This window comes from Aspergillus fijiensis (genome assembly GCF_003184825.1).
Source record: "Aspergillus fijiensis CBS 313.89 unplaced genomic scaffold BO72scaffold_80, whole genome shotgun sequence".
Lineage (NCBI taxonomy): Eukaryota > Fungi > Ascomycota > Eurotiomycetes > Eurotiales > Aspergillaceae > Aspergillus > Aspergillus fijiensis.
In genome coordinates, this window is record NW_024469056.1 from 31,789 (window position 1) to 54,340 (window position 22,552).

A 22,552-nucleotide genomic window follows, 5' to 3' on the forward strand; every position below is an offset into this window, starting at 1 on the left:
GCTCACCGCAGCGGTTCCCGCAGAATGGTGGTGGACTCCGCCAGAAGCATCGATCTTCACTCTCTCGGAGGATCTCGAGAATAATGCGGTTTATCCCGGAACATAGCACCTATGCATCAATATCTTCCTCCAGCCGCCAATACACCCAACATACGACAGCTGCCATCGATGCAGACAGACCTACCGTATAGCGTAAACCGGGAGAGAGTTCTCGTGCTATGGCCTGCTGCCGCCCCCCCACCACTGTAGCCCAACATGCAAATCACGAAACATTGTACCTGTACGTACAGCGACACGAGCATGAATACGCACACGCCGGCGACACAAGGTACAAGCGAAGCTGATCCAATCTGATAGACGTGGCACGGACGCGGGCGCGGACGAGACAGGCGCGCGGGTGGAGTGTCCGAGATCTGCATCCCCCTTGCATGATGTCTACAGATTCTTGGAAGAGGGGTGAATGCGGAGGTTGGGAGAACGTACCTGATTTGAGTCTGGGTCTTTTTTCTTAGTCTTGGTGTAGGGATAGGGTGTGTGTATGAGGTAAGAAGTTGGGGAAGGGAGAGAGGGAGCCCCAGGGAGCCCGGGGATGGTCGAGTTGATATCGTGGGGATTGAAGGGAAGGAAGGGGCCAGTGGTGTTGATTCTGGCTGTAGTGGCGAGTTGTTGGGGTAGGTAGGGCTGGAGCTATAGTTCTGATATACTTGGGGAAGGGAAGAGGGATTCCTGGGATTGCATAGTTGGCTGTGTGAATAGAGTGGTGAGGATCAGTTAGGGCTTCGGTATGGGGGTTGCTGGATGGGCTGCGTGGTGAGGGTGATAGAGTTAGATGTCAGTTAGTGTTTTGCGCGTTTGATAGAGTTGGAAAGGCACAGTGCTGCTGCGCTGCACGTTCTACATCCATGCGTCTGTGCGTAGCATCATGCGGGATCATTTAATGCCGCTGACTTGTAGTCCTCCTCTCTAGTCTTCACATGACATAATAAAGAAACAGTCTCGTGGTCCAGCTACAAGAAACCCCCTTCTACCGCGGAGAAGGGGTCGAAAGGGCTAAGCGTAAAAAAAAGCGCAGAAGGAACCAGGGGCGGGCAGGGTAGATGGCGTGACTGACAATGCGATCAATGGGCGAGGCACCTGGTACGAGTGCCACCCATCCCCATGCGAGGCTAACTATGAGTAGCAAGTCAAAGCCAGTGAACGTTCTCGGAACTTGAGACACGAGCGTCCTGTCTTCCGACTGCCAGGGCTTGACTTACCGTCTAGCCACCAGCAACAACGTCACTTGCTATCCTTGCCCCGACGAAGAATGCGGGGTGGAGAAGGCCTTCCGAGGTGGATGCAAGGAGGAAAGGGGGCATGTCGCTGATAAGATCGAGCGATAGGAGAGAGCTCAATCGAGATGCGCTGCTTCGGTTGCTTCACGAGAATCTGGGATCCACAATTGTGTACAGGGATGCTTGCTTGCTTTGTTTCATTGATGACGGATGATGTTAGATCGCAATGATTGTGGTTGTAGTTGTGGTGGCTGCATAAAGTAAGGTACAGAGAGTATCGATCAGGTGCTGAGGCAGTCAGGCATTAATTGGTGGAGGAGCCACTGACGCGAACTGGAACACGGCACGCGTCACGCGTCTTGAAACCCCAATTTATGCCGCTTTGGGAAGTCTAGATATGAAGTGTGATATCATGCGGGTGATCATGATATCCTCATATTGTCCTAATGCTGGAGGAAGAGTATTGATGATGCCCTAGAGGATACGGGAAAGAGTGCCTTTTAATATATTGGGTAATAACCCTGGAGGTAGAGGGGAGCTGGATGGGATGAATCCAGGTGGATACTAGGATTGAAGGAGGGTGTCAGATGGAAGTATCCCACCTTCCCAACCACTGAATAGAGGAACGCGATGTCTTCTGAGGCCACAGGTCACCAGTGTCAAGGGACTGGGAGAATCTGGACGTTCTCAGTAGTGTAGCCGACAGCGTACTCTGATGACCATGAGCATGTCACGGCAGCGGATCGCCGCGGAGCGCGGCCATCATGACTGTAGATGCAATGCAACGCAACGCAAGTTCACGTCGTCCCACTTTCCACAGCACGGGCCAACCTGATGACAACCAGAGCAAGGCAACAATCAGTCCATGACATCGTGGTGGACACGGCGATGAATTGGTGCCTTGCAGACTGCAGACGGCATTCCTTCGCAGTGGCTCCTGCGCTCCTGTACTCCCTTCGCCCACTAGCAAGGGGCGGCGTTTTTTGCTCGCGTCCATGGCCGTTGCAGCCGTTGTAGACCTTCTAAATAGCCCATTCCCTGTCTTGACGAGGGGAGGAAGAGAGTAAAAAAGCAGAGTTCAATCCTAGTTCCTAGTTCCTAGTTCAGGAGGGAAAGAGGGCGCAGGAGAGGGAATGAGAGAACCCTTGTCACTGCCATTTTTTATTGACCATCACTCTGATTCATTCCTTCACTTGATCAATCAGTGGAATCAATCAATTGATTGAATCAAGCCACACCAATTGAGTCTATTCCTGCTTGACAGCTTGCAGTCAGCCATCATTGCAATCACTTCGAATGAATAAACTTTCATTCAGCCCATTCCTTCAGGCATCAAACTACCCAATCCGGAGGGTGGTTGCATCCTGAGGCTCCTCCGTTTGCGGAACCGAGAAAAAGGGAAAAAAAGTTTGAAAAAAAAAGAGACCAACTCCTTTTCGGCGCCGTGCGCCGCCATACATCATTCCCCCATCATCTTCCCACCCTCAAACCTCCCGCCCGCCGCTTCGCAATTCTCCTCCGTCTTCCGTCGTTTCCTTCCATCAACCATCATCGTCGCTCTCTCGTCGCATCACTCGGAGCCATCTCCGACTGAAGCGCTTATCTTTCCTATCACAATCTTTTGCTTTTGAACCCGGCAGCTCGTCATACTCGTCTCAACACCCCTTCCGGCGCAAAAACAAGCCCGACGCGCGCAAACCTCTTATTTGACGCACAATTTCGCCACCATCCTAAATTACTACTCACCACCCTTATTCGACTTCCTATCGCGTGTTGTCACTATCAACTCCACCCAATCGCAAATCGCATCGTATACTTCACATCATGTTACTTCCATCCGCTCTTTCCTGCGACGTACGGCGACCGGCGAGCCGCTCGCGCTACACTCCCAACCGCTTGTTTTCAACACCTCCCCCGTCCGACGACGATTTCGTTCCTTCAGGCAACGGCCTCCTCGGAACCTGCCGCGCATTACAATCACTTCTCCACGGATCCCCAGCGCCTCCTTCCCGAGGCGCAAATCCTGAGCTTCTCCAAAGTCCTGTCCAGATTCGATCGCGCAAGCCATCGTCGCGCCAACGCCAGCGAGAGACCAAACACACACAGATTCCCCCCTCCCGGATAACCCCACAAAGCCCTTCGTCTGGCGCTCTCAAGCGCCGCCGCGACGCTTTCGAATCGGAGATAGAAGACGAATTTCCCACAGTGACCAATTCTGATCGCCAGACCGATCCCGAGACGACACCAACAGATGAACAATCGATGCGTTCGCAGCGCTTCGCCACACCCAAACGTCAGAGACACCTTCCCTATGATCTGCCTCTCGGCCTGTCACATTCAGACTTCTACTCTCTCCATTCACCACCCGTGTCGCAATCCCCAGCGTCACCGGCGCATCAGCAACACGCAGCCCCAGCGGCCCGCAAAGCACGCGCAAGCGCAAGCGCAACGACGCACCCCTACAACCCGGACACAGCGCTTCCCTCAATAGAGGGTTCAGAATCCGCGCTGTCCACCTCATCCCCATCCAGTCCCGATCTCACCTGGGCCGAAGAAGACGACCAACGCCTCATCGGCCTCGTACTGGAGAAATTCCAACTCTCCCAGCGCACCTGGGACGAATGTGCCGAGAAACTCGGCAAGGATCAAGCCTCCGTCGAACGCCGCTGGCGATCCCTACTCAGCGATGGACACATCGGCCTCCGTCGCGCCAGCGATCGTAAAGTCCGTCGACGATTGGATGAGAGCTTGATCTGATCTTTCCTTCTCTACTTTCTCTTGTTATCTTCCACCCATACTTTCCATTCTAATCACTCTTTCCTCCGCCTTCTTTCACCGACCGACCACAATCAAGCAACCCACCTCCTTGACGGAGAGACTTGATCTATCGAACTTACAAAGTCCCTCGATGGGACCTCAGGGACTTTTGTCCAGCAACTCCCGACTTTACGTTACTAATGTATCTATATCCATCTATGTATTCTACAGCCTACAAAAGGGGGACACGGTTTATACGGGGCGAACTAAAATCTAGGCGTGTTTTTGGCTTCTGTGTTTGGCTTATGGGATATGGGTCTCTTTTTTATTGTTTTTGGCGGATATTCCCCCTTCAGTTCTTTCTATGGTCTAGCTTCGAGGTTGGGTTTTTTGGGGGGAGTTAGACACAAAATCATTCCATTGAGGCCATATCTGGTCTCGTTTTCTTTTCTGAATTAGTTCCTTATGGAGTAGCTTAGGGTCGTTGGCATATAAGCTAAGCTAAGCTAAGCTACCTGAAACACCGTAAAGTGATAAAGCTCTTCGTTGATTGCGGATCTCCCGGGGAATCAACACTCTATGTTGTGTATTGGGGAACTCGTGTATGACATGTTGGTGTCGAGGTCGGTCTCCGTAATCAGTAGCCTAAACAGGGATTTCGACCGATCCGAGTGATCTATCTGGTCGGGCGACGCTAGTTGATTGCGAGGGACGACGAACAAGTAATCCGCACAGCCGATGAGTGGGGATTCAGAGGGTCCGGCCTGCCTATTTACATACCTAGGTACTGTACAGAAGGTACACTCGCTCGGCTTCCTTGTACTACTGGACTCCAGGACAGAATCTGGTCATTTCCCACCACCGTGGGCTACTGCTTCTTTTCTTGTACTCAACGTCAACTAGATGGCTTAGGCCCGGTTTTGCTTGTCCGGTTTCCTCTGGGCCTCATTATACACGTCGGGAGTTATTGAAACATATAAGCATAATCAGATGAAGCTGAAGTGCTTCGCATGTCTTGATTGTCTACGGGGTGATCATGACTCAACAGATAGGCGGGACCTTGTGGGTTGGTTCTAGAGATGGATCGGCTTACCTTGAATATGAATATGGATGGAAAGTTTGTACTGAAATTCATTATGCAGTTCTTGATATTGTCTCTTTTCACCTCAGCCCGACCAAAGACAGAAGATTTAAATATGCAGACACGGACAAAAAAAGAAAAAAAAAACAAACAAACAAACAAACGCCAGAACGCCCAGCTCGATGATGTGGACCTGGAAGTACTAATAAAATGTAGGGGTGGAATACATGGATATCGGGTTGAAATCTTCGTTTTGCTCGCATTGGTCCTTTTCTTTCTCACCGTGAGTCGGAACCGCTCTGACCTGCCCTGCCTGCAGTAACAGTGAACAAGCTAGAATCTGCACATCCATCACCAATTAGCCAGGCACAAAGGACCGGGTGAGCAGGTGGACTTACCGAATCTCATAGCTTCCCGCCCGAGTCATATACCGCACCCACTTGACGCTGCTGTAATTGCTCTTCTCGAAGACCTTGAGATAGCGCACCAGCAGCCCCGAACTGGTGAACATGAGCAGACTGAACGACAGGCTGAGCGGGGGCCGACTCCAGGCCTTCTGGTGGGTCATGCTGGTCAGCGTCGCCTCAGCCGTGAGCACGTACTCGCTGCCGCCGGAGAAGCGGGCGATCTTCCAGACGATGTTGTTGTGTTCGGGCTCGTACTTGGCGCGGCCCTGGCTGGTGCGCTCGGTGGTCTTGGCCGTGTTGAGCGGGGTGGGGATGCGGATGACGACGTTGGTGGCGAACAGCTTGGAGCTGTAGTTGGCCTTGATGGCGACGCTGTACTCGACCTTGGTGGTGCCGACCTCGCGCACGATCGGGTGCACCTTGAAGGGGAGGTTGACGTTCTCCGTGGCGCGGTAGCGCATCAGCTCGAACTCCCCGTCCGGCGGCACGAACGAGATGATGCGGTCCGCGTCGAACCGGCCCAGCTTCACGCACTGGTGGAACTGGCAGTCCTCCAGCGTGACCGAGCCTGCCGCCGCGCGCGTCGCTTTCGTCGTCCCATCCCGGTTGCCGGACACCATCCCGCTGCTGCCGCCACCGCCGAACGAGCTCCCACTCCCACCACCACTCCCACCCCCGGCCGAGTCCCCATCCAACAACAACCGATCGTTGAGCCCGAATTTGCACTCCGGCGTGCCGGACAGGTACGCCCGCATCACGATCTGCCCGTTCACGTCCGCGCGCAGCACCGTCCCCGTCGCCGACATCAGCAGGTTCACGTCCTCGATCACGTCCACAAACGCCTCGTTCTTGCGGTATTTCACGTCCGACCGCCGCCACGACAGCGCCCCCGTCGCTTGCATCGTGATCCGGCTCGAGTCCGTCGCGGAGTTGGCGATCGCCGACCGTACCCCTTCCGTCGTGATGTACATCTTCAGCGTGTCGGTTTCCGTGTTCTGCGGATAGCCATAATCGAGGATTTCTGTTTTTATTTTTTCGTTCCGAGACCGTAGTTAGCCAACCATTCAGTTTCCGCGAGCATAGAGACGGGGGTTAAATCGGTTCGCTGGAAGTCAGATAGTGTGCGGTCTGGGAAAATTGGAGAAACAAATGCTATGGAGGGCCTCTCTCACCATCCAACAACTCGTAAATCAGCACAAAGTTATTCTTCACGGCCTCCTCGTCGAACTTGCCGAAATAGCTCCGCCCCAGCATCACCAGGCGATACAGAAACTCGAAGACCAGCGCGGCATTGGCGTTGCTCTTGGTCACCGCGACCAGGTAGATGTTCTCGTGCTTGACATGGCTGAAGGTTGTTGAGCCCAGGGTCAGGATCGGCGAGCGCACCTGCGGGTTGGAGATGACCTGGATGCGGAAGATGTCGGCCAGGCGCGGCCGGCAGTCGCTGCGGAACGAGCGGAAGATGAGATTCTCGCCCTTTTGGTTGAAGACGAGGATGCCGGAGAGCATGGTGGAAAGTGAAGGGGCTGAGGTTGAGGGGCGAAGAGAAGAGGAGGAGGAGGAGATAAAAGAAAGAGGGGTGAGGGGAATGAGGGGGAGGGTTGGTTTGGAAAAGGGGGTCTCTCGGTGGGTGCCGGTGGGTGGACGCCGGGAGAACTGCAGTGCACCCTTTCGGCGGCGGAGGTTCATCCAGAATCGGCGATGGGGCGGAAGGCGGGTGTGGGTGTGGGGGAGTGAACTGCACACTATCTATACGAATTGCATGTAAAATTATCCCTTTCTACCGCAGGATCTATTGAAATGAATAGGGGTATATAAGAATGGGATATTTCAGTGTTTTCATTACTGAGAAAGGTGATTTATAAGGCCTTGTTTAATTACTTGCTTCTGTGCTAAGAGACATGCTGTCTAACATAAGACCTTGTTTCTATACTTCTATACTTGCTTAACGACTGACTTGGAGAGGTACATTGTAAGGCTTAAGTCGTGAACTTGCTTTAAGAAGTATCTCATAAAGCCTTATTTACTGTAGACTACCTACGATAATTAGTGGTGTATGCTCACACTAGTTATGTTACTTGTGTAACTTCATGATCTTTTTCTTAAATGTCGATGTTTGGCCACAGAATATATCGTGTAGAAATTTGGTGGCAAAAGCAGACTTTCAGAATTACATAGCATTCTCCTAGTCAGTGGGCTCCTCTACGCATTATAGGTAATTGATTTGTTTGGTACTATGCCATCCAACCTACTTGAATCTCAGTGCACTCAGTGGTACAATGACCAATCCTTGTGCTCTAGACTTGATGGCAGTCAATCATTGCTTTTATGGCTCTGCTGCTCTAGCTGCATCCATCAACACACGCTCAACATCTTGAGTACAGTAGCCTGCCTTTCGCTCACCCACATTCAACATCTAACAGCACATCCGGGTCAAGCTACCCGCGACGATCATCAGGGAGAGTATTATGAATCTCGGGGAAGTGAGTTGTAGAAGACAAACAACAAAGTAATAGAACCACAAAGGTGGGAGAAAGAAGGAATGGTAACATCAACAACAGGCATCTTGAGGATGCTCCAGCTGGTGTAAAAACCAGAACATCCAGCACTTGTTCATACAAAACAGTCAAATGGTATCAAACACTCTGTAACCAGGCATGGATATCGTGCATGTAAAACAATCAAAGGAACAAGTGAAAGTTAAAAATTAAGTATGTCTCGCAGCATCGCGCACATGTGCAAGGGGGCAATATATGCATGTGTGAAGAGAGCGATGATTAAAAAGAAGTAAGCCTTTAAGACATAGAAGGCAAAATATGGAAAGTGAAAGAGAAGAGAAGGAAAGGCAAAGAAAAGAAAACGACGGCCGTAAGTTTCACACCGCACCACTGCTCGGGCGAGTTCCGGGCAAGGAGAAACCACTCTCACTAGGAATGATACCAACCTTTGGATCCGGGATTTGGATATCTAACGAAAGATAGGCCGTCCGTCGTAGACTCCAGATGTGCACTCCATCCTTCGCCCCAACCTCCCTATTCCAGTTCTCTAGCCACGATTCCACGCTGTTCAAGTGACTCTTGATCGCGGGAGCACCCACGTCCTCCCATAACCAGCCAGTAAGCAAGCCCAAGACGCTGTCAATGATATTGCGGAAGCTGAAGGGATCGAAGGCTTTGATGAGCTCGTCATTCACCGTAGCGATGACTCTGCGGAATTCTTGCTCCGGAAGCAGCGGATCGAGAATCTCGGGATATAGATTCGAGAAAGTCGGAGCGAGATCCCCCTTAACCATCCAATCCCGCCGAATCCGGATGATACGCGTTGTGAGGAATTCTTCGGAGTTGATCGAAACATGCGGGTTGAAGTGAGGAAAACACGGGTGAGCAGGGCCCCAAGCCAGTTCTTCGGCCATCTCAGGCTCTCCACCGGCGGGCAACCCCGTATTTGAGGGCACGGAGGCGATATGAGATTGTGATCGCAGTGAAACTTGCGACCGGACATGACGGGGCCGATCGTCCGGGTGCGGTCCTGGGCCGTCGGGCATGAACTCCAAGCCTAGATGCGCCCGCTCCGGGGTGCGTGGTTTGGATGCATCCTGGGCGACATTCGACAACCCCAGATCGGACATTTCTTGCGAGATCAAATATTCTTCGACTGCGCCACTGCGCCTCTGGCCTCGAGGCACTGCGATACTAGAGCGGCCACTCTCGGTTTCTCCTTGGCTGCGCTCGACCAACAGACTATTGGGGGACGGGTTGAGTCGACTCCGGCGTTGTTCGGGGATGGTCAGAAGAGGATAGGCGTCCCGATGCGCCTCGAGCGGCAGATCCTCCTCCGATGGCTGCGGGAACCGAGGGACAGTGACTGGGGTGATGCGCGGCACGTAATTGATGGGATTTGCGAGTCGCACCGATGGCGGCCGTAAGATCGACGGAGAGATCCAGGAACTGTTCCGGCGGCAAGAGAATTGGGCTTGGGAGGAGGTTTCGGCGGCGTCAACGTCGGCTGATGTGGTAGTATGGTACGATTCGAACGAACAGCGGCGGACGCGGTGGGCTCGGGGGGCAGCACGATCTTTAACCTCGGACGATGGTAAGGGTGGGTCCAACGGCGGCCTAACGGGCGTCGTATTTGTGGGGAGAGACGACAGGTGTGGCAACGGGATATGATGAGGCTGTGGAGGAGAGGCCGTGGTGAAGGAAGAAGACGTGGTGGTGGTGGTGGTAGTAGTAAAGTTGGAGTTGAGATTGCTAGTGCTGATTGTGAGAGGCTGCGGAAGAAGAAATGATGTCGATAAAAGCGACCGTGTGGACGAGCGGTGATTGGCTGGCAAGGATCGAAAAGGGGCGCGGCAAGGGACAGAGCCTGATCTGAGCACGACGACATTCAATGCTGCTGCTGCTGCTGCTGCTGCTGCGGTGGTTGAATGATCGCTGGTAAGTATCCTCAGGTAGGTATGATTATATGTCTTTGGGTTTATCTCAAGCAGTGAAGGAAAATTTGAGAGTAAAGGAAGGTTAGGGAAGAACGAGTGTGATGGTAATGTGAGAACTGAGAAGGGAATGACAGCCGATGTGAGTGGGATCAATCAAATCTCTAAGTGTATACTTCAAACCTCCACCAGAAGCTTATATAGAGTACAGTAGGCGGGATGGCAGGAAAGGAGCAATGACGATCAATGATCCACAGAAAGCAAAGGAATGAACGACAAGAAAAATGAAACAGCACAGAAAGCCCCCCCCCTTCCCCAGGGGACTGCCATGATTCTTATTACAACGGACGACTTCCCCCAAGACCAGCCGCTATCCACTTGGGCCCGGCGCAGAAACAATAAACGAGTCAATAGCCAAGTAAGGCTCCATCCCATTCCATCACATCCAGTCGGCAGGGGAAGCTTAAAATCACTTCCAGTTTGTTCAGGGCGCCATTTCCGGCGAAGAGAGCCATTGCATCATTTCCCCTTCTTTATGTGGTGGAGTTGGTGATTGCTGTAAGGTTTGCTGATTCATTCATTCATTCATTCATTCATTTAAGAAGATGGAGGAGGATCCCCTGCCCATGACGACATCCGCCCGGCCTGGATCTTCAATCACGTGTTGCTGCGGTTTGCCTGTTTGCATGGTTGCGTGCCTGGCCCTGTATAGTCAGTACTACTACGACCATGATTGCTACTCCGTACAATCAAATGTTCTGACATTGCTTGATGCAAGAATCCCAAAAATAGTCTCCAAATTCGAGTAGTCATCTCATCGTCAACATCATTGCGCCCGTTAAGCTACTCATCTCGGTCCGTCTTGGAGCTGGTCTCCAACGCTGGGTCCGCTCCTTACCCGTCATCTTCAACCACCAGCACCAGCACCACACTGCTACTATCCTTCTTCATCCTACCCGTGAAACTTCAAACATCTGCTCGCTAACAACCACCACCACCACCACAAACAGTGCCTCTAGACAGTGTCTAACCCACAACCATTCCAAGGGAATGAGGATAGCGACACTTCAATTCGCCCCACAATTAGGCGATGTCAAGGGTAATATAAAGAGAGCCGATGAATTACTGAAGAATGGGAAGGTGGTGCGAGGTGTCGGTACGGGGGCGGTTGGCCTGGACGTTTTGAAGCCAGACATTCTGATTCTGCCCGAGCTGGCCTTGACGGGTGAGTGCGACTTTGTCCTCCCTTTGACTGTCACACCATGCATGGGCTGCGGGATGGTTGGGCTGGGTGGCTTGTGTTGCTGATCCACCTCCACCTCCACCTCCAAGCTCCCTCACCTCAAACTCTCCCCGAGACAGCTTGGTGAGCAAAGCTTGCTGACGTGAATAGGATACAACTTTCCCTCCCTGGAGGCCATCAAGCCGTATCTGGAACCGGCAGGAGAAGGTCCCTCGGCCGACTGGGCGCGGCAGACCGCCCGGCGCCTACAATGCAAAGTCTGCGTGGGGTATCCTGAGATCTACACGGAGACGGCGACCCGGGAAGGAGAGGACTCAAGTAGTCAGCACGAGACTTATTACAATTCTCTCCTTGTGGTCGATGAGAATGGTCGGGACATTCTCAACTACCGTAAATCCTTTCTCTACTACACTGACGAAACCTGGGCATCAGAAGGTAGCGTGGAACGTGGCTTTGAGAATCTGATATTCCGGAAAGGGGATCAACACTCCCACGAGTCACACATAGCCACCTCCTTCGGGATCTGTATGGACATCAACCCGTACAAGTTTGAGGCGCCGTTCACGGCATGGGAGTTTGCCAATCGAGTCATGGACTCGAAGTCTCAGCTGGTCATTCTGTCCATGGCTTGGCTATCTTCCTTGGGTCGGGAGGAGCTGGACCTCCTCGCGGATGAGCCTGATCTAGATACGTTCAATTACTGGATCCAGCGGTTCTTGCCACTCATCACGAAAAGAATGAGTCATGAAGTTAATCTGAACGAGGATGGCTCTGATCGAAGCAAGGATATCGTTATCGTCTTTGCCAATCGAGCGGGAGAGGAGCCAGGAGCAGCGGGGGCGAACCCGGTGCATTATGCCGGTACCAGTACCATCATCGCCATCTCACAAAGACCCAAGACTCTTCCCGTGTCAAGAGCTACTTCTTCAGATAATCTGACCAGTTCCAAAGCCCAGACGGACGCGGAGGATGACGGAGAAAGCCAATTTGACGTCAAAATCCTTTGTTGGGACATGATGGGCGCAACAACGGAAGGGATATGTTTTGCTGATACTGCGGCAGACCCAAGCATGGTTTTTGCGTTAGCAAAGCGATCGTCGAGCTAAGGGTGCGACTCAGCAGGAGGTCGGCTTTCTCTAATGTGGGTTGGCTGGGTTGCAGCAGGGCGCTGTTAAGTTACGACCCATGCCGGGCGTTGCAGGCTAGTATCTAGTTACCTACCGTCTGCATCCCGTGGTTGGAGTGATATCATCGTAAAAGCCGACTGTCATTGTCAGTTGTACTCTTTGGTACTCTTTGGTTTTAAGTAGACTAGAAAGCATGGATCCGTTCCCTTCGACAAACCTTTCTCCTTCTGCGGCCCATTTCCCCCGACAGCACGCCGTGCTCATATATGGTAAAACTATTTTTTGGCCCCCGTTTTCTGTTTATTTCTTTTTTGCCCCTTCAAAACACTCGAGGAGCCCACCACACCTTTAAATTCCAGCCTTGCTATGGTCCCTGCTGCGCTATCATGTGAGACATCAAGTTGGGTGGTGGTGGGGGGGGGGACCCATTATTCTGAGCAGCCATCCATGTGACAGGAGTCATCAACGATCAAGTTCAAGTGTCTTGCAGCAACACTACCAGAGTTTTCTTGCCCCCATATTCTTCTCATGCTCAAGAACCACCTTTTTGAAGGCTTGCATTGTGGCCAAGATTTCTCTCGAGAAGTGCATTCTTCCGTGCATAAGCAAAATACTTGCTGGGTGGTAAATTAGTTCTGGATCCCACACAAGCACCTTATCTCATGACCCAGCGATCCACCACTGTTGCCATCCTATGGTTCACCACCCCGCTCCCTTCTTGACGACCGGGCATTCAGACCTGCTCTGCCTTCTTGGCCTCGTTTCTCCATGTAACCCTCGAATGTTTACTCCAGAGTCCTAAATCCGGTCAAGAGAGCAAACATGTGATGATTGAAGTCAGCGGACAGAGGGGGAGGGATTGAGAACTCATCCAAGGCAAAGGATATTTCTTCTGCTGGAAAGATAGTAAAGGGGTCGATATCCTTGTCGGTGGAAAGTTCAGGGACTCACTCTTCGAACTGCATGTTTACAAACCCCTCCCAGCAGGTGGATTGACTAGATCTATGTGGACGAGCTGGGGGTCATGGCGGACATACTGGCAGTAGCTACAGTTCATCCTACTGGGTGAGCGGAGAAGTAGATCATGACGGAGCCCATTCAATGAACAGCGTTGCTGCTGCGCAAGGACGAGGGATCGGCAGCTAAGCGAACGGGCATCAGGGAAGTTATGGAATGGACTTACATAGCTACATTACCCATACATGCTGACTACCTTAGTCTAATTAGCCTGGACTCTTTGACGACTATCTAACTACATAGTGTTAAGTTATTTTACTGACTTGCTGTCTAAGAAGGAACGGGCCGACCGGGATGAGCAGGCAACCTATTCTCCCATGGCGCAGCAATGAAGGTACCTAGTCTATACGCCAATAGCTGAGGTTGCAGATGGTAGGATTGCTCCTTCGACGATTGAAGCCTTTTGGGCGATGGCAATTGACTCCGACCATCTTCCTCCGCTCTTCGGGCAGTGCAGGCACTGGGCACTACACCTCCGGGCTGATAAACTTGTTAACCCTTTCGGGCAAGGAGGGTTGTCGAATTCCACGTGATTCCGGGTCAACCCCTCCTCCGGCTACCGGGAGAGCATAGGCGGCTAGCCAATCAAAAGGGTAAGCTGGATAGCTGAGAGAAGAGGGGGACACGGGATGGCAGCACATGACATGTGGATGAGAGAGCGGTTGAATTAGGTTGAATTCGAAGGTGGGTGGGAAGAAAGAGGGGGGGGGGGGTGGGAGGAGAAAGTGCAGCAAAAATGTAGATAATCACAGAATCATGGTGGTATGATGGTCAATGAGTGCAGTGGTCCAAGGGGGAGGACAGTCTCTTTTGCACAGTGTCAGGTGACTGATCTGCGCCCTAGGTCGCTGTCCGCACCCGGAGTTGGTGGTTCTCCTCAGTCCTACTCTCTGTCCCTCTCCTCGATTCTCATCCTCGTCCCTCGCCACGTGAGCAGTCCCTCTCTACTCGACTCTCTTCTCTACTCGAACTCCCCATGTATCCCTTTTTTCCATTGTAATAACCACCACACCTTTTTGTTTGGGCTCTAATCCGGTCTGCTCGCTATTTCCAGCTCTGACGATTTGATCCCAACTTTTCTTTTGGGAATCAAATTCGTTTTATCGACATCGCGAACGAATCGGTATCTCATCGTCTTGTTGTTGCCCGTGGCAGGTGACTTGCTGTCAGGTGATAGAGACACCATCCCAAGGTAAACCAGCTCTCCCCCTTTCCTTCTTGAACTCCAACTTCACCTCTGGGTACTTAACGGACTCTCCTCTCCTGCTATCCACCTTCTCGTACCTCAGAAGTCTTCCTATCCCCACATCCCTTCGGCCTCATGTTGGCCAAGGCTGGGTTAGGCGACGGTCGGGGATAATGATGCTGTGTTTTTTGCGCGGTTCCTTCGGTCGCAGAACCACCCGGACGCGTCTCCGATGCTGCTGCTGCTGCTGCTGCTGCAACGGCAACTGACGAGCTGTGAACATGTCTTCACCTTTATTGTTTCTTCACCACTGTGTCTTCTTTCAAGAAGAATTTAATGTAGTTGTATTCTATGCTGCTGTTATGCAAGGTGCTTTCATCTTTTGGGCAGACCATGGCTGTTTGTTGCGCCGCTGTGCGCGTCACTCACGCGTGTACCAGGCAAGCATCAACAATCAAGCTTGTTGATCACTATTTGCTGAAACCCCAGAACATCTCCACTAATCTTCAGCTGACTCGATGCACCGTTGCCTGTCTGCATATGCTTGCACTCGCATGTCTTGCTTTCCTGCGTCGTTGGTTCACATAAGGTGGCATGTCAACTAACGGGAGCTACAGTGTCGCACAACGACCGAGTCAATCTCGATTTGGCCCTGGGGACCTGGTAACGGCTAGATTCGATACCATCGAGTTCTATCATCTCTAATAGGTACCGATTCTTGGAGGCTCCGTCGCTGCGCGATTGGCTAATAACCATCGTGAGTCGCAGGGTACAGAGATCGGCACGATGTCTGATCCATCCATGGGTACTGCTGATGGCAGTGTCGCCATCAAGCGCAAGCGTGACAGCACTGATGAAACTGGCCCCGATGCCCAGCGGCTTAACCGCTCCTCGAATGGGAGCAACGGGAGCCTCCCCCCGACGGACAATCAGCCCAACTTCACGCACAGTTCACTGGGATCTTACGATACCCACGGCCTCCCGTCCACAGAGTTGAATATCGACCAACAGATTCTTCAGCACGTCGGTCCGCAGAATGGTATCTCGGACGACAACGCCCTGACAGCTAAAGCTGCGCTCGCTGCCCACACTCCTCAGAACAAATACCCACCTCCCCCCGACAACACCTTCGACAACAACCTTGCGCACGGCTTGACCTTCGGAGATGACATCAGCCAGGCTATTGGATCCACTCATGGCCACAACTCCACTGCTGCTGCGGTGTATGCTGCGCGTGAGGCACAGAGTATGAACCAGAAGCCTTCTGTTGGCTCTCCTGAGTGGCACCAGATTCGCAAGAACAACCACAAAGAAGGTAGGATTCTCCAGAAGGCGGTGCATGATCAGCGATACTAACATGTTGTTCCAGTGGAGCGTCGTCGTCGTGAAGCCATCAATGAGGGCATCAACCAGATTGCTCGTCTTGTGCCGAATTGCGACAAGAACAAGGGTGCCATTTTGCAGCGTGCGATTGAGTACATCTGCCAGTTGCATGAGGAGAAAAAGGCAATGAGTGAGCGCTGGGAACAGAACAACATGACCACGAGTCATGCCATCAGCGAAATCAGCTCTCAGAACTCGAAACTGAAGATCGAGGTCAACCGCCGTGGGGACATTGCTCTGAAATGGTTGCAACGTTGCCGCGATGCAGGTCTTGAGTTCGATGACTATGAAGAAGCAAAGGAGCTGGAGCCTCTTGAGGTGGATCCCGGCCAAGTCTAGTTTCTTGTTGTTCGTCAAATTTCTATTCCTGTGGCTGCGCGGCGTTCTCCTTGGGCCATTCCATATGTGCTACGACTTGATCATTCTCGGGGGCTGAGTTGTGACTTGCTCGCTCCTTTTCATTTTCTTTGCGCTTGATGTTGCCGGTTGATATTACAACGTTTCTGCACAAATCCTACTCGATCCCCACCTGGTTTCTTTTTCTTGTTTTCGTTTTTCGCAAGGGTCTTTTCACTGGGTACAATTATTTCATGGTGTTGTTCTGATGGTAAGACAACATGAGTTGTTGCTAATCTATTTGCCATGGTCGGCTTTCTGATCCCCCTGCTCGTGCTCTTATTCCCTGTTGTATGCTAGTTTTTCGAACGGATGGGTTAGTCGGCGAATCGCATGGCCAGCAGTGGGGTTGCAGGCTTTGTATATGGTCTGTAGTCCGTTGCTCTTATCGAAATTCAGATGACTAACTATTTCTCTGGGTGTGCCGCTCTGGGTGTAATTGAGGCCAAGGTGACCCTTGAAACGTCATTGGATGCATAAGTAAAACGTCTCGTGTATGAACCCGCGTCTCAGCCGCAACCCTGCCGCGGGTCTAGTTTCGTCTAACCCCAGCATTCCGCTGTCCGGAAATGTGGAGACCTCGGGTGATCTAGCATTGAGGTGGGGAATTGGTGAGTATGACACTACTAGTTATACACTGACTACAGCCATAGATCCGAGCTCTCAATGGCGATAAGGTATGCATGGCATACTGTGCACCAAGATAAAGCAAAATAGTACGTACACATTGACCTGTCAAATCCCGATAGCATGAGTCTCGAATCTAAGACAGAACCAAGCCACCGAGCCTCCAAGATCCTGTGGGTGTATGCATCCCCATACCAGAAACTGATTCTATCAAGCTCAACAATGACTCCAAAGAAGCATCGGCCGTCTTGCATACTGCACACACACAAACCAATCAATATGATCCACAACTGAAGCTCCCCCACTCCTTACTCCCCATCCTCCCCATCCTCCCCCTCAACACCCCAATGAACCCCCTCCAGCCCCCAAACCCCCAACACCCGATTCCACAACCCAACCGGCACCACCCGATCCCTCTCGCCCAGCACCGCGTTCCCCAAACCCACAATATAACACTTCCGATGCTTCCGATCCCAAATAACATGCTCCGGCCCGGGACGCGTATGCATCACCCCCGCCGCGGCCAGCGCCAGATAAGTCTCGCGGAACGCGGAGCGCAGCGTCTCCCGCTCGTTGCCACCGGCATCCCTCCACATCTGAATATTCCGGCAGTCCGTCCCGACCGGCATGGCTAGGAGGAGGATTGTGGCAAAGCTGTCCTCGACGGATACCGCTGTCGCCATCGCGGCGGCTGTGAATCGAGTGTCGCGGGGGTTCGCGGCAAGGGAGGCGAAGGCGCTGCGGTGGGTGGTGATGAGGTAGGGCGCGTAGATCTTGGCGCTGGGGAGGTGGGTGAGGGCTTGTTTTTCTTTGTCGTGGGCCGAGGTTGGGGATGTTAGGGTCTGGGTTTGGGGAGCTGAGGCTGTGGAGGCTGTCTGGGCCAGAGGGGCCGGGTGCAGTCTCATCTTCAGGATGGCTTCGCGGCCCCGGATGGGTCCGGTGAGTTGCTTCACGCGCGCGACGAGCGAGGTCATGGTCGTGAAGACGGGGGGCTCGGTTGCTGGGATTGCGGAGGGTTGGGTGCGGATGGAGAGGACGGTTTGGATCTTCCAGGTTTCTTGCGCTGGTTGGGAGGGTTTGGCTTTGCGTTCTCCTTTCGAGGCGTGTTTCCCCTTGGGAGGTTCGGGTTGGCTGCTTTCTGACTCCGGCTTGGTGTTCGCTTTCCCCCTTTTGGGGTCTTGTTTGCCTTTCTTGCGGTCTTGGGCTGTTCCCTTGGGATCTGGGGGGATCGCGAATTCGAAACCCGAATAGAAGGCGGCGTTGTGCCATGGTTGGTAGTCCATCGTTCTTGTTGGTTGGGTCTCGATTGAGCCAGTGGTGGTTTGAGATCTAAGGGAGTATGGAAGAGGGATGGGGTTCAGTGGGGGGAATGGTGATGAGTTCGAGACTGTGTTATTGTGTATGGGATGTGGGAGGGGAGGATATCGATCGTGCGGTGGTGTGAAATTGGCGTGAGTGTTTGCAGATTACAGAATGAGATTTGTGGACGGCATAGAGGGAGAAAAGATGGGCTGATGTTGGATTGTCTATGATAGAGACTAAGAAAGCGTTCTAGTTAAGCTGTGCTGAAAGGGTCTAGTAGCTGGCAGAGGAATTGAGTATTCAGGGTTGATACTCTAGCAATACGTTTAGATATAGGAAACTCTTAGTAGAACCTACATTGCCGCATGGCAGGCTCCACAGTGGGCCAGATCTGATGATACAGATCGCTGCATGGTGGAGATGTACCCCGATATAGGACAAGGCAGTTGCTAGGCAGGCTAGCACGAGCATGATGCTATTCACTCTTTCTGCCTACGGCGGTGAGAAATCTTTGACACTAGCATTGGAAGACAAAAGATCTCCGGGGACTGTTTCCTTCATAAGCCTTTGCAGAGCCTTGTTTTCTTTGCTACGCCCAGGTGCATCAACACTAATCGTGTGGATCCTTTCTTGTCTGATAGGTGGTCACCAGCATCATCCTTTCTCGGTCACCCTCTTCATCGTTGTGATGTTCTGCCATCTCCTGTGCTTGTTCTTCGCGTTTGTACTTGTCAAATATACCTGATTCCCTCTGTCTCTGACAATGTACGCGACTGCCTTTGCCTGCAGCTTTATCTTGATCAGCGTTCTTATATTTAGGCCCCATCCCGACGCACAGACTTATAATCCATGAAACGAAGTGTGGGAGCGTCCTCGCGATATAAAACATTGAATGCAGAAGCTACTGTCATCTCGCAACAAATCCTGTCAGTAAGATGAACTCACAGTTTGCAGCAGCTGCTCCTGCGGTCCGGGCAACGACCGTTTTAGGACCGAGAGAGAAGCCGCCAGTCTGCGCAGCACGAATACCATCAGCTATAAACCCGTCCACCCTCGATCCAGCATCTTCCCGCAGTTCAAGATGGTGATGAGTAGACCATCGCTTCCAGACTCGAAACAAATCAATGCGGATCAGATCCGCTTTGATCTATCAGGGCTTGGGGATAAGGCTCCTCGTTGGTGCAGACGAAATTGGCAATTGCAGAAATTCCTCAAGGCGATGATGAATACAGTAAGGATGCGGGAGTGTTCCTCGTTTCTACAGGACGCTGGATGAGTGTGAGTTTGCTTTGTTGTTCAGTGCGTGAGGATTAGGACCACTGTTTACAAAAAGTCTGACACATCGATCTGGCATTGCAGGCTGCGGTATGATATTTCACAGTTGTTCCTGTTTATCAACAGAAGGTTATGGTCGATGGCAATACCTCTCGCTACAATCCCAGCACAACCTGGAACATGGTCTCTGAGCGATGTCCAGAAGTCGCTCCTCTCGCCTCGTTCGGTGATTCGGATTGTCAGAAGCCGCAGACATTCTCCGTGGTTTCCACATTGCGGACAACGTCGAGGGCCGTATAGTCATCGTCAGCATCATCTTTATCTTCATCATCAGCATGAGCCAAGGAAAAGGAATTTGTCCGCTTCCGATTGAGTCAATAGGAAGAATGTTTGGGGAAATGCATCAACGGAGTATGAAGGTGTCAATCGCGACGAGGAGACCTTGTGGCAGAATCAGATCCAGGTCTGAAGTTACCGCCCCCGCCTGCTTCTCGCCTACGACTTCCTTTTCCCCCCACCCACTGACTCGATCTAGCTGGCGTCTCTCATAAAGAAACCTAATACCCTCTGAATCAAGCGGCATGGATACCGTCCAGAGAATGTCCCACCGGGCGAGCTGCATCTCTTTGCCATAGCCGCTTTGCCATAGCCGCATGGAACGGCAATTCGGACCTCGTGCACGCTCTTCGACCGGATCATGCGGCGTCGGATGCCATAGTTACTAGAAGACTCCCATCTTCCGGACGGCGCATGCGCCAAGTCGAGGGCTCCCTCGCACCGCAGTAAGCATGATACTTCAGCTTGTTCACGAAGCCGCAACTACAGATCGGTCCTCCCGGTATACTTTCATGTATAAGTCTCATGCGCTAGCAAAGGGAGGGGGCTTAGTGGTCCAATCGCCCCACTGTCAGTGATGCATGCTGACGGTCTCATTCTCTCTGTCTTGCTTCAATTTTCCAATTCAGTCGCCGCTTGCTCTTTCCTTTTCAACGTCAAAGCATTTCTCATAATGCCTTGCATTTCCTCGCGACCAATAACTCTCCCCAATTTCATCTCTCGTCTCCGGGATCAAGCCATTGAAACGGCCGAAAGAGAGGCGTTGCAGGCCTGGGGCACGACTGCCGTCGATGCCTGCCTCAGCACGTCTAGCATACCGCAGTTGGCATGGGAGGCTGCCCGTCTATCGGAAGTGCTGGTCCCCAATGGGTGGATCAAGCTGCTGCGAAATCTCGTCAACGCGATCATTGTCGGCAGCACAGATGGCACTTCGCTTTCTCCGGTTCTTCTACGATCGCTGGCATTCATGGTTCGACAGCGAGAGGGCCAGTGGTCGCCGGAGAGCACGGAGATTCTGGGAGCCCTGTTCTCAAGCCTGAAAGTGCGATTGGAGCAAGTAGATAGACTGGGTGGATCGGTGGATCGGAAATATGAACTGGTCTGCGTGCTAGGGGTGGTGATCGACGCCATGGTCGACATCGGCGTGTCGGATATCAGCCACGAACGATTATACAAGCCGTTGATTGCCCTGCTCGATGGCTTCAGTCACGATCGTGACCTTCATGTGGCCCAGGCTGCCGCCTACACCGGACAAGCCTTGCGGGGGATCCAGGATGATGATACCGTCGGCAAAGCATCCTTGCGGGGGCTGCTGCGGGCCATCGACCTCGCAATGGCCGTTTCCGGCGCGGTCTCCTCTGTGGATCCGAGCAAAATCTGGGAGGCAGTCAAGTCTGGCATAGATGGAGCTTCGCGACTCCGAGACTTCACCTGGGACATGTTCAAGAAGCGGACGGGGAAGTCTTGGTATACCGCCCTACGAGCGACCAGTATCCTCATACACACCCGGTCCTGGGATGAGCTGAGCAATTTCATCCAACAGGCAGAATGTAGAGCCAACAAGGACTTTCTTTGCGGCTTGTATGCCCAACTGGATCTCATCAGCCAGCTTGTCCCTCCGGATCAGATACAACACATCTATAAGAGCATTCCCGAAAGCAAGTATGACCGTGTTCAAGCCTGGAAAATGCACACTGTTTGTGCGATCAAGGAACAAACCACCCCCCCTGAGCAAAAACTAGCCAGTACACTTAAGAGAACGAAAATATACGATTGGTCACTCAAATCCTGCGGATGGGAGGACGTCAGACATGACCTTTCTGATAACGGCAGCGCCCTCCTCGATGATTCCTACCGGAAATGCATGCCGGCTCGAGAATATTACACCATGAATGCTTTGTTGGAGTTTTACTCTCAGGACGATGATAAAAGACTGCAGATCCAGCGTCTATCTGGGGCTAGACTCCCTATGAATCACTGTTACATCAACCTCAACGTCGTGGACTCCGATCAAGGCGATGAGGTGCCGCTGGAAAGCCTGTTTGACTATAGGGAACAAGGTGGCAGGAATATCCGGCCGAAAAAAATTTTCATTGAAGGACAGGCAGGTGTTGGCAAAACCACGCTTTGCAAGAAAGTCGTTCACGATTTTTTGTATCGAAATCTGTGGTCCGATTGCTTCGACTGGATTTTGTGGCTGCCACTGCGACATCTCAAGGGTAAACATGCCGATTCTTATTCCATTAAAGACCTATTTCACCACGAGTACTTCTCCCAGCACCAGGATTCGGAGCTCTTGGCAGACACCTTGGGTTCAATCGTAGCCCGGAATAGCGCTCGGGTGCTCTGGCTGTTGGATGGCCTAGATGAAATCTCCCAAGACTGGGATGCCGATTCACCTATGGGCCGCTTTTTGCAAACTCTGTTCAAGCAGCCTCAAACCATTATCAGTTCACGTCCATAATCAACTAGAAAGCTAAACATGGCAAAGCAGGACTTGAAGCTGCAAACGGTGGGCTTTCACGCTGAGCAAATTGAAAAGTACATACGAGCCAAAGGAATCCACCCAGACCCTGAAACAGCGGACAAGATCTGGGAGTTCATTGACGAGCATTCGCGAATTAGGGAAATTGCACAGATCCCGATTCAACTCGATGCTCTCTGCTACACTTGGAAAGAGCCTTTGGGTAATAGCAATACAGCCAGGAC

General features: G+C 52.2%; 9 protein-coding genes across 9 annotated transcripts; 6 read left to right on the plus strand and 3 right to left on the minus strand.

The window, feature by feature from the left end:
- The first annotated feature begins 2,765 nt into the window (after window positions 1–2,765).
- On the plus strand, window positions 2,766–4,486 carry BO72DRAFT_452885 (uncharacterized protein). Its single transcript, XM_040945840.1, has one exon. The coding sequence runs from the start codon at window positions 3,099–3,101 to the stop codon at window positions 4,029–4,031; it is 933 nt and encodes a 310-aa protein (XP_040796200.1). The 5' UTR covers window positions 2,766–3,098; the 3' UTR covers window positions 4,032–4,486.
- BO72DRAFT_288045 (uncharacterized protein) lies at window positions 4,132–4,484 on the plus strand. Its single transcript, XM_040940346.1, has one exon. It carries the CDS (start codon window positions 4,232–4,234, stop codon window positions 4,433–4,435), a length of 204 nt encoding a protein of 67 aa, XP_040796201.1. The 5' UTR covers window positions 4,132–4,231; the 3' UTR covers window positions 4,436–4,484.
- A 682-nt stretch (window positions 4,487–5,168) lies between the features above and the next one.
- Window positions 5,169–7,158, minus strand: BO72DRAFT_452886 (AP-2 complex subunit mu). Its single transcript, XM_040945841.1, has 3 exons — window positions 6,692–7,158; window positions 5,511–6,540; window positions 5,169–5,452 (listed from the first exon to the last, which is right to left on the minus strand). The coding sequence occupies exons 1-3, from the start codon at window positions 7,026–7,028 to the stop codon at window positions 5,446–5,448; spliced, it is 1,374 nt and encodes a 457-aa protein (XP_040796202.1). The 5' UTR covers window positions 7,029–7,158; the 3' UTR covers window positions 5,169–5,445.
- Window positions 7,159–8,394: 1,236 nt separating this feature from the next.
- BO72DRAFT_463173 (ERF4 family protein) lies at window positions 8,395–9,147 on the minus strand (the record flags this gene model as incomplete). Its single annotated transcript, XM_040946583.1, has 1 exon — window positions 8,395–9,147. The coding sequence occupies one exon, from the start codon at window positions 9,145–9,147 to the stop codon at window positions 8,395–8,397; it is 753 nt and encodes a 250-aa protein (XP_040796203.1).
- Window positions 9,148–10,685: 1,538 nt separating this feature from the next.
- On the plus strand, window positions 10,686–12,300 carry BO72DRAFT_440191 (putative protein N-terminal asparagine amidohydrolase; the record flags this gene model as incomplete). Its single annotated transcript, XM_040943443.1, has 3 exons — window positions 10,686–11,176; window positions 11,345–12,102; window positions 12,151–12,300. The coding sequence occupies exons 1-3, from the start codon at window positions 11,002–11,004 to the stop codon at window positions 12,298–12,300; spliced, it is 1,083 nt and encodes a 360-aa protein (XP_040796204.1). The 5' UTR covers window positions 10,686–11,001.
- A 2,114-nt stretch (window positions 12,301–14,414) lies between these two features.
- On the plus strand, window positions 14,415–15,248 carry BO72DRAFT_452890 (uncharacterized protein). Its single transcript, XM_040945842.1, has one exon. It carries the CDS (start codon window positions 14,876–14,878, stop codon window positions 15,110–15,112), a length of 237 nt encoding a protein of 78 aa, XP_040796205.1. The 5' UTR covers window positions 14,415–14,875; the 3' UTR covers window positions 15,113–15,248.
- Window positions 15,249–15,290: 42 nt separating this feature from the next.
- On the plus strand, window positions 15,291–16,723 carry BO72DRAFT_452891 (putative HLH DNA binding protein (Penr2)). Its single transcript, XM_040945843.1, has 2 exons — window positions 15,291–15,839; window positions 15,894–16,723. The coding sequence occupies exons 1-2, from the start codon at window positions 15,311–15,313 to the stop codon at window positions 16,244–16,246; spliced, it is 882 nt and encodes a 293-aa protein (XP_040796206.1). The 5' UTR covers window positions 15,291–15,310; the 3' UTR covers window positions 16,247–16,723.
- A 235-nt stretch (window positions 16,724–16,958) lies between these two features.
- On the minus strand, window positions 16,959–18,528 carry BO72DRAFT_452892 (uncharacterized protein). The gene is made up of 3 exons (XM_040945844.1): window positions 17,165–18,528; window positions 17,083–17,109; window positions 16,959–17,019 (listed from the first exon to the last, which is right to left on the minus strand). The coding sequence occupies exon 1, from the start codon at window positions 18,211–18,213 to the stop codon at window positions 17,239–17,241; it is 975 nt and encodes a 324-aa protein (XP_040796207.1). The 5' UTR covers window positions 18,214–18,528; the 3' UTR covers window positions 16,959–17,019; window positions 17,083–17,109; window positions 17,165–17,238.
- Window positions 18,529–20,516: 1,988 nt separating this feature from the next.
- Window positions 20,517–22,307, plus strand: BO72DRAFT_501198 (uncharacterized protein; the record flags this gene model as incomplete). Its single annotated transcript, XM_040948954.1, has 1 exon — window positions 20,517–22,307. One exon carries the CDS (start codon window positions 20,517–20,519, stop codon window positions 22,305–22,307), a length of 1,791 nt encoding a protein of 596 aa, XP_040796208.1.
- Between the last annotated feature and the right edge of the window lie 245 nt (window positions 22,308–22,552).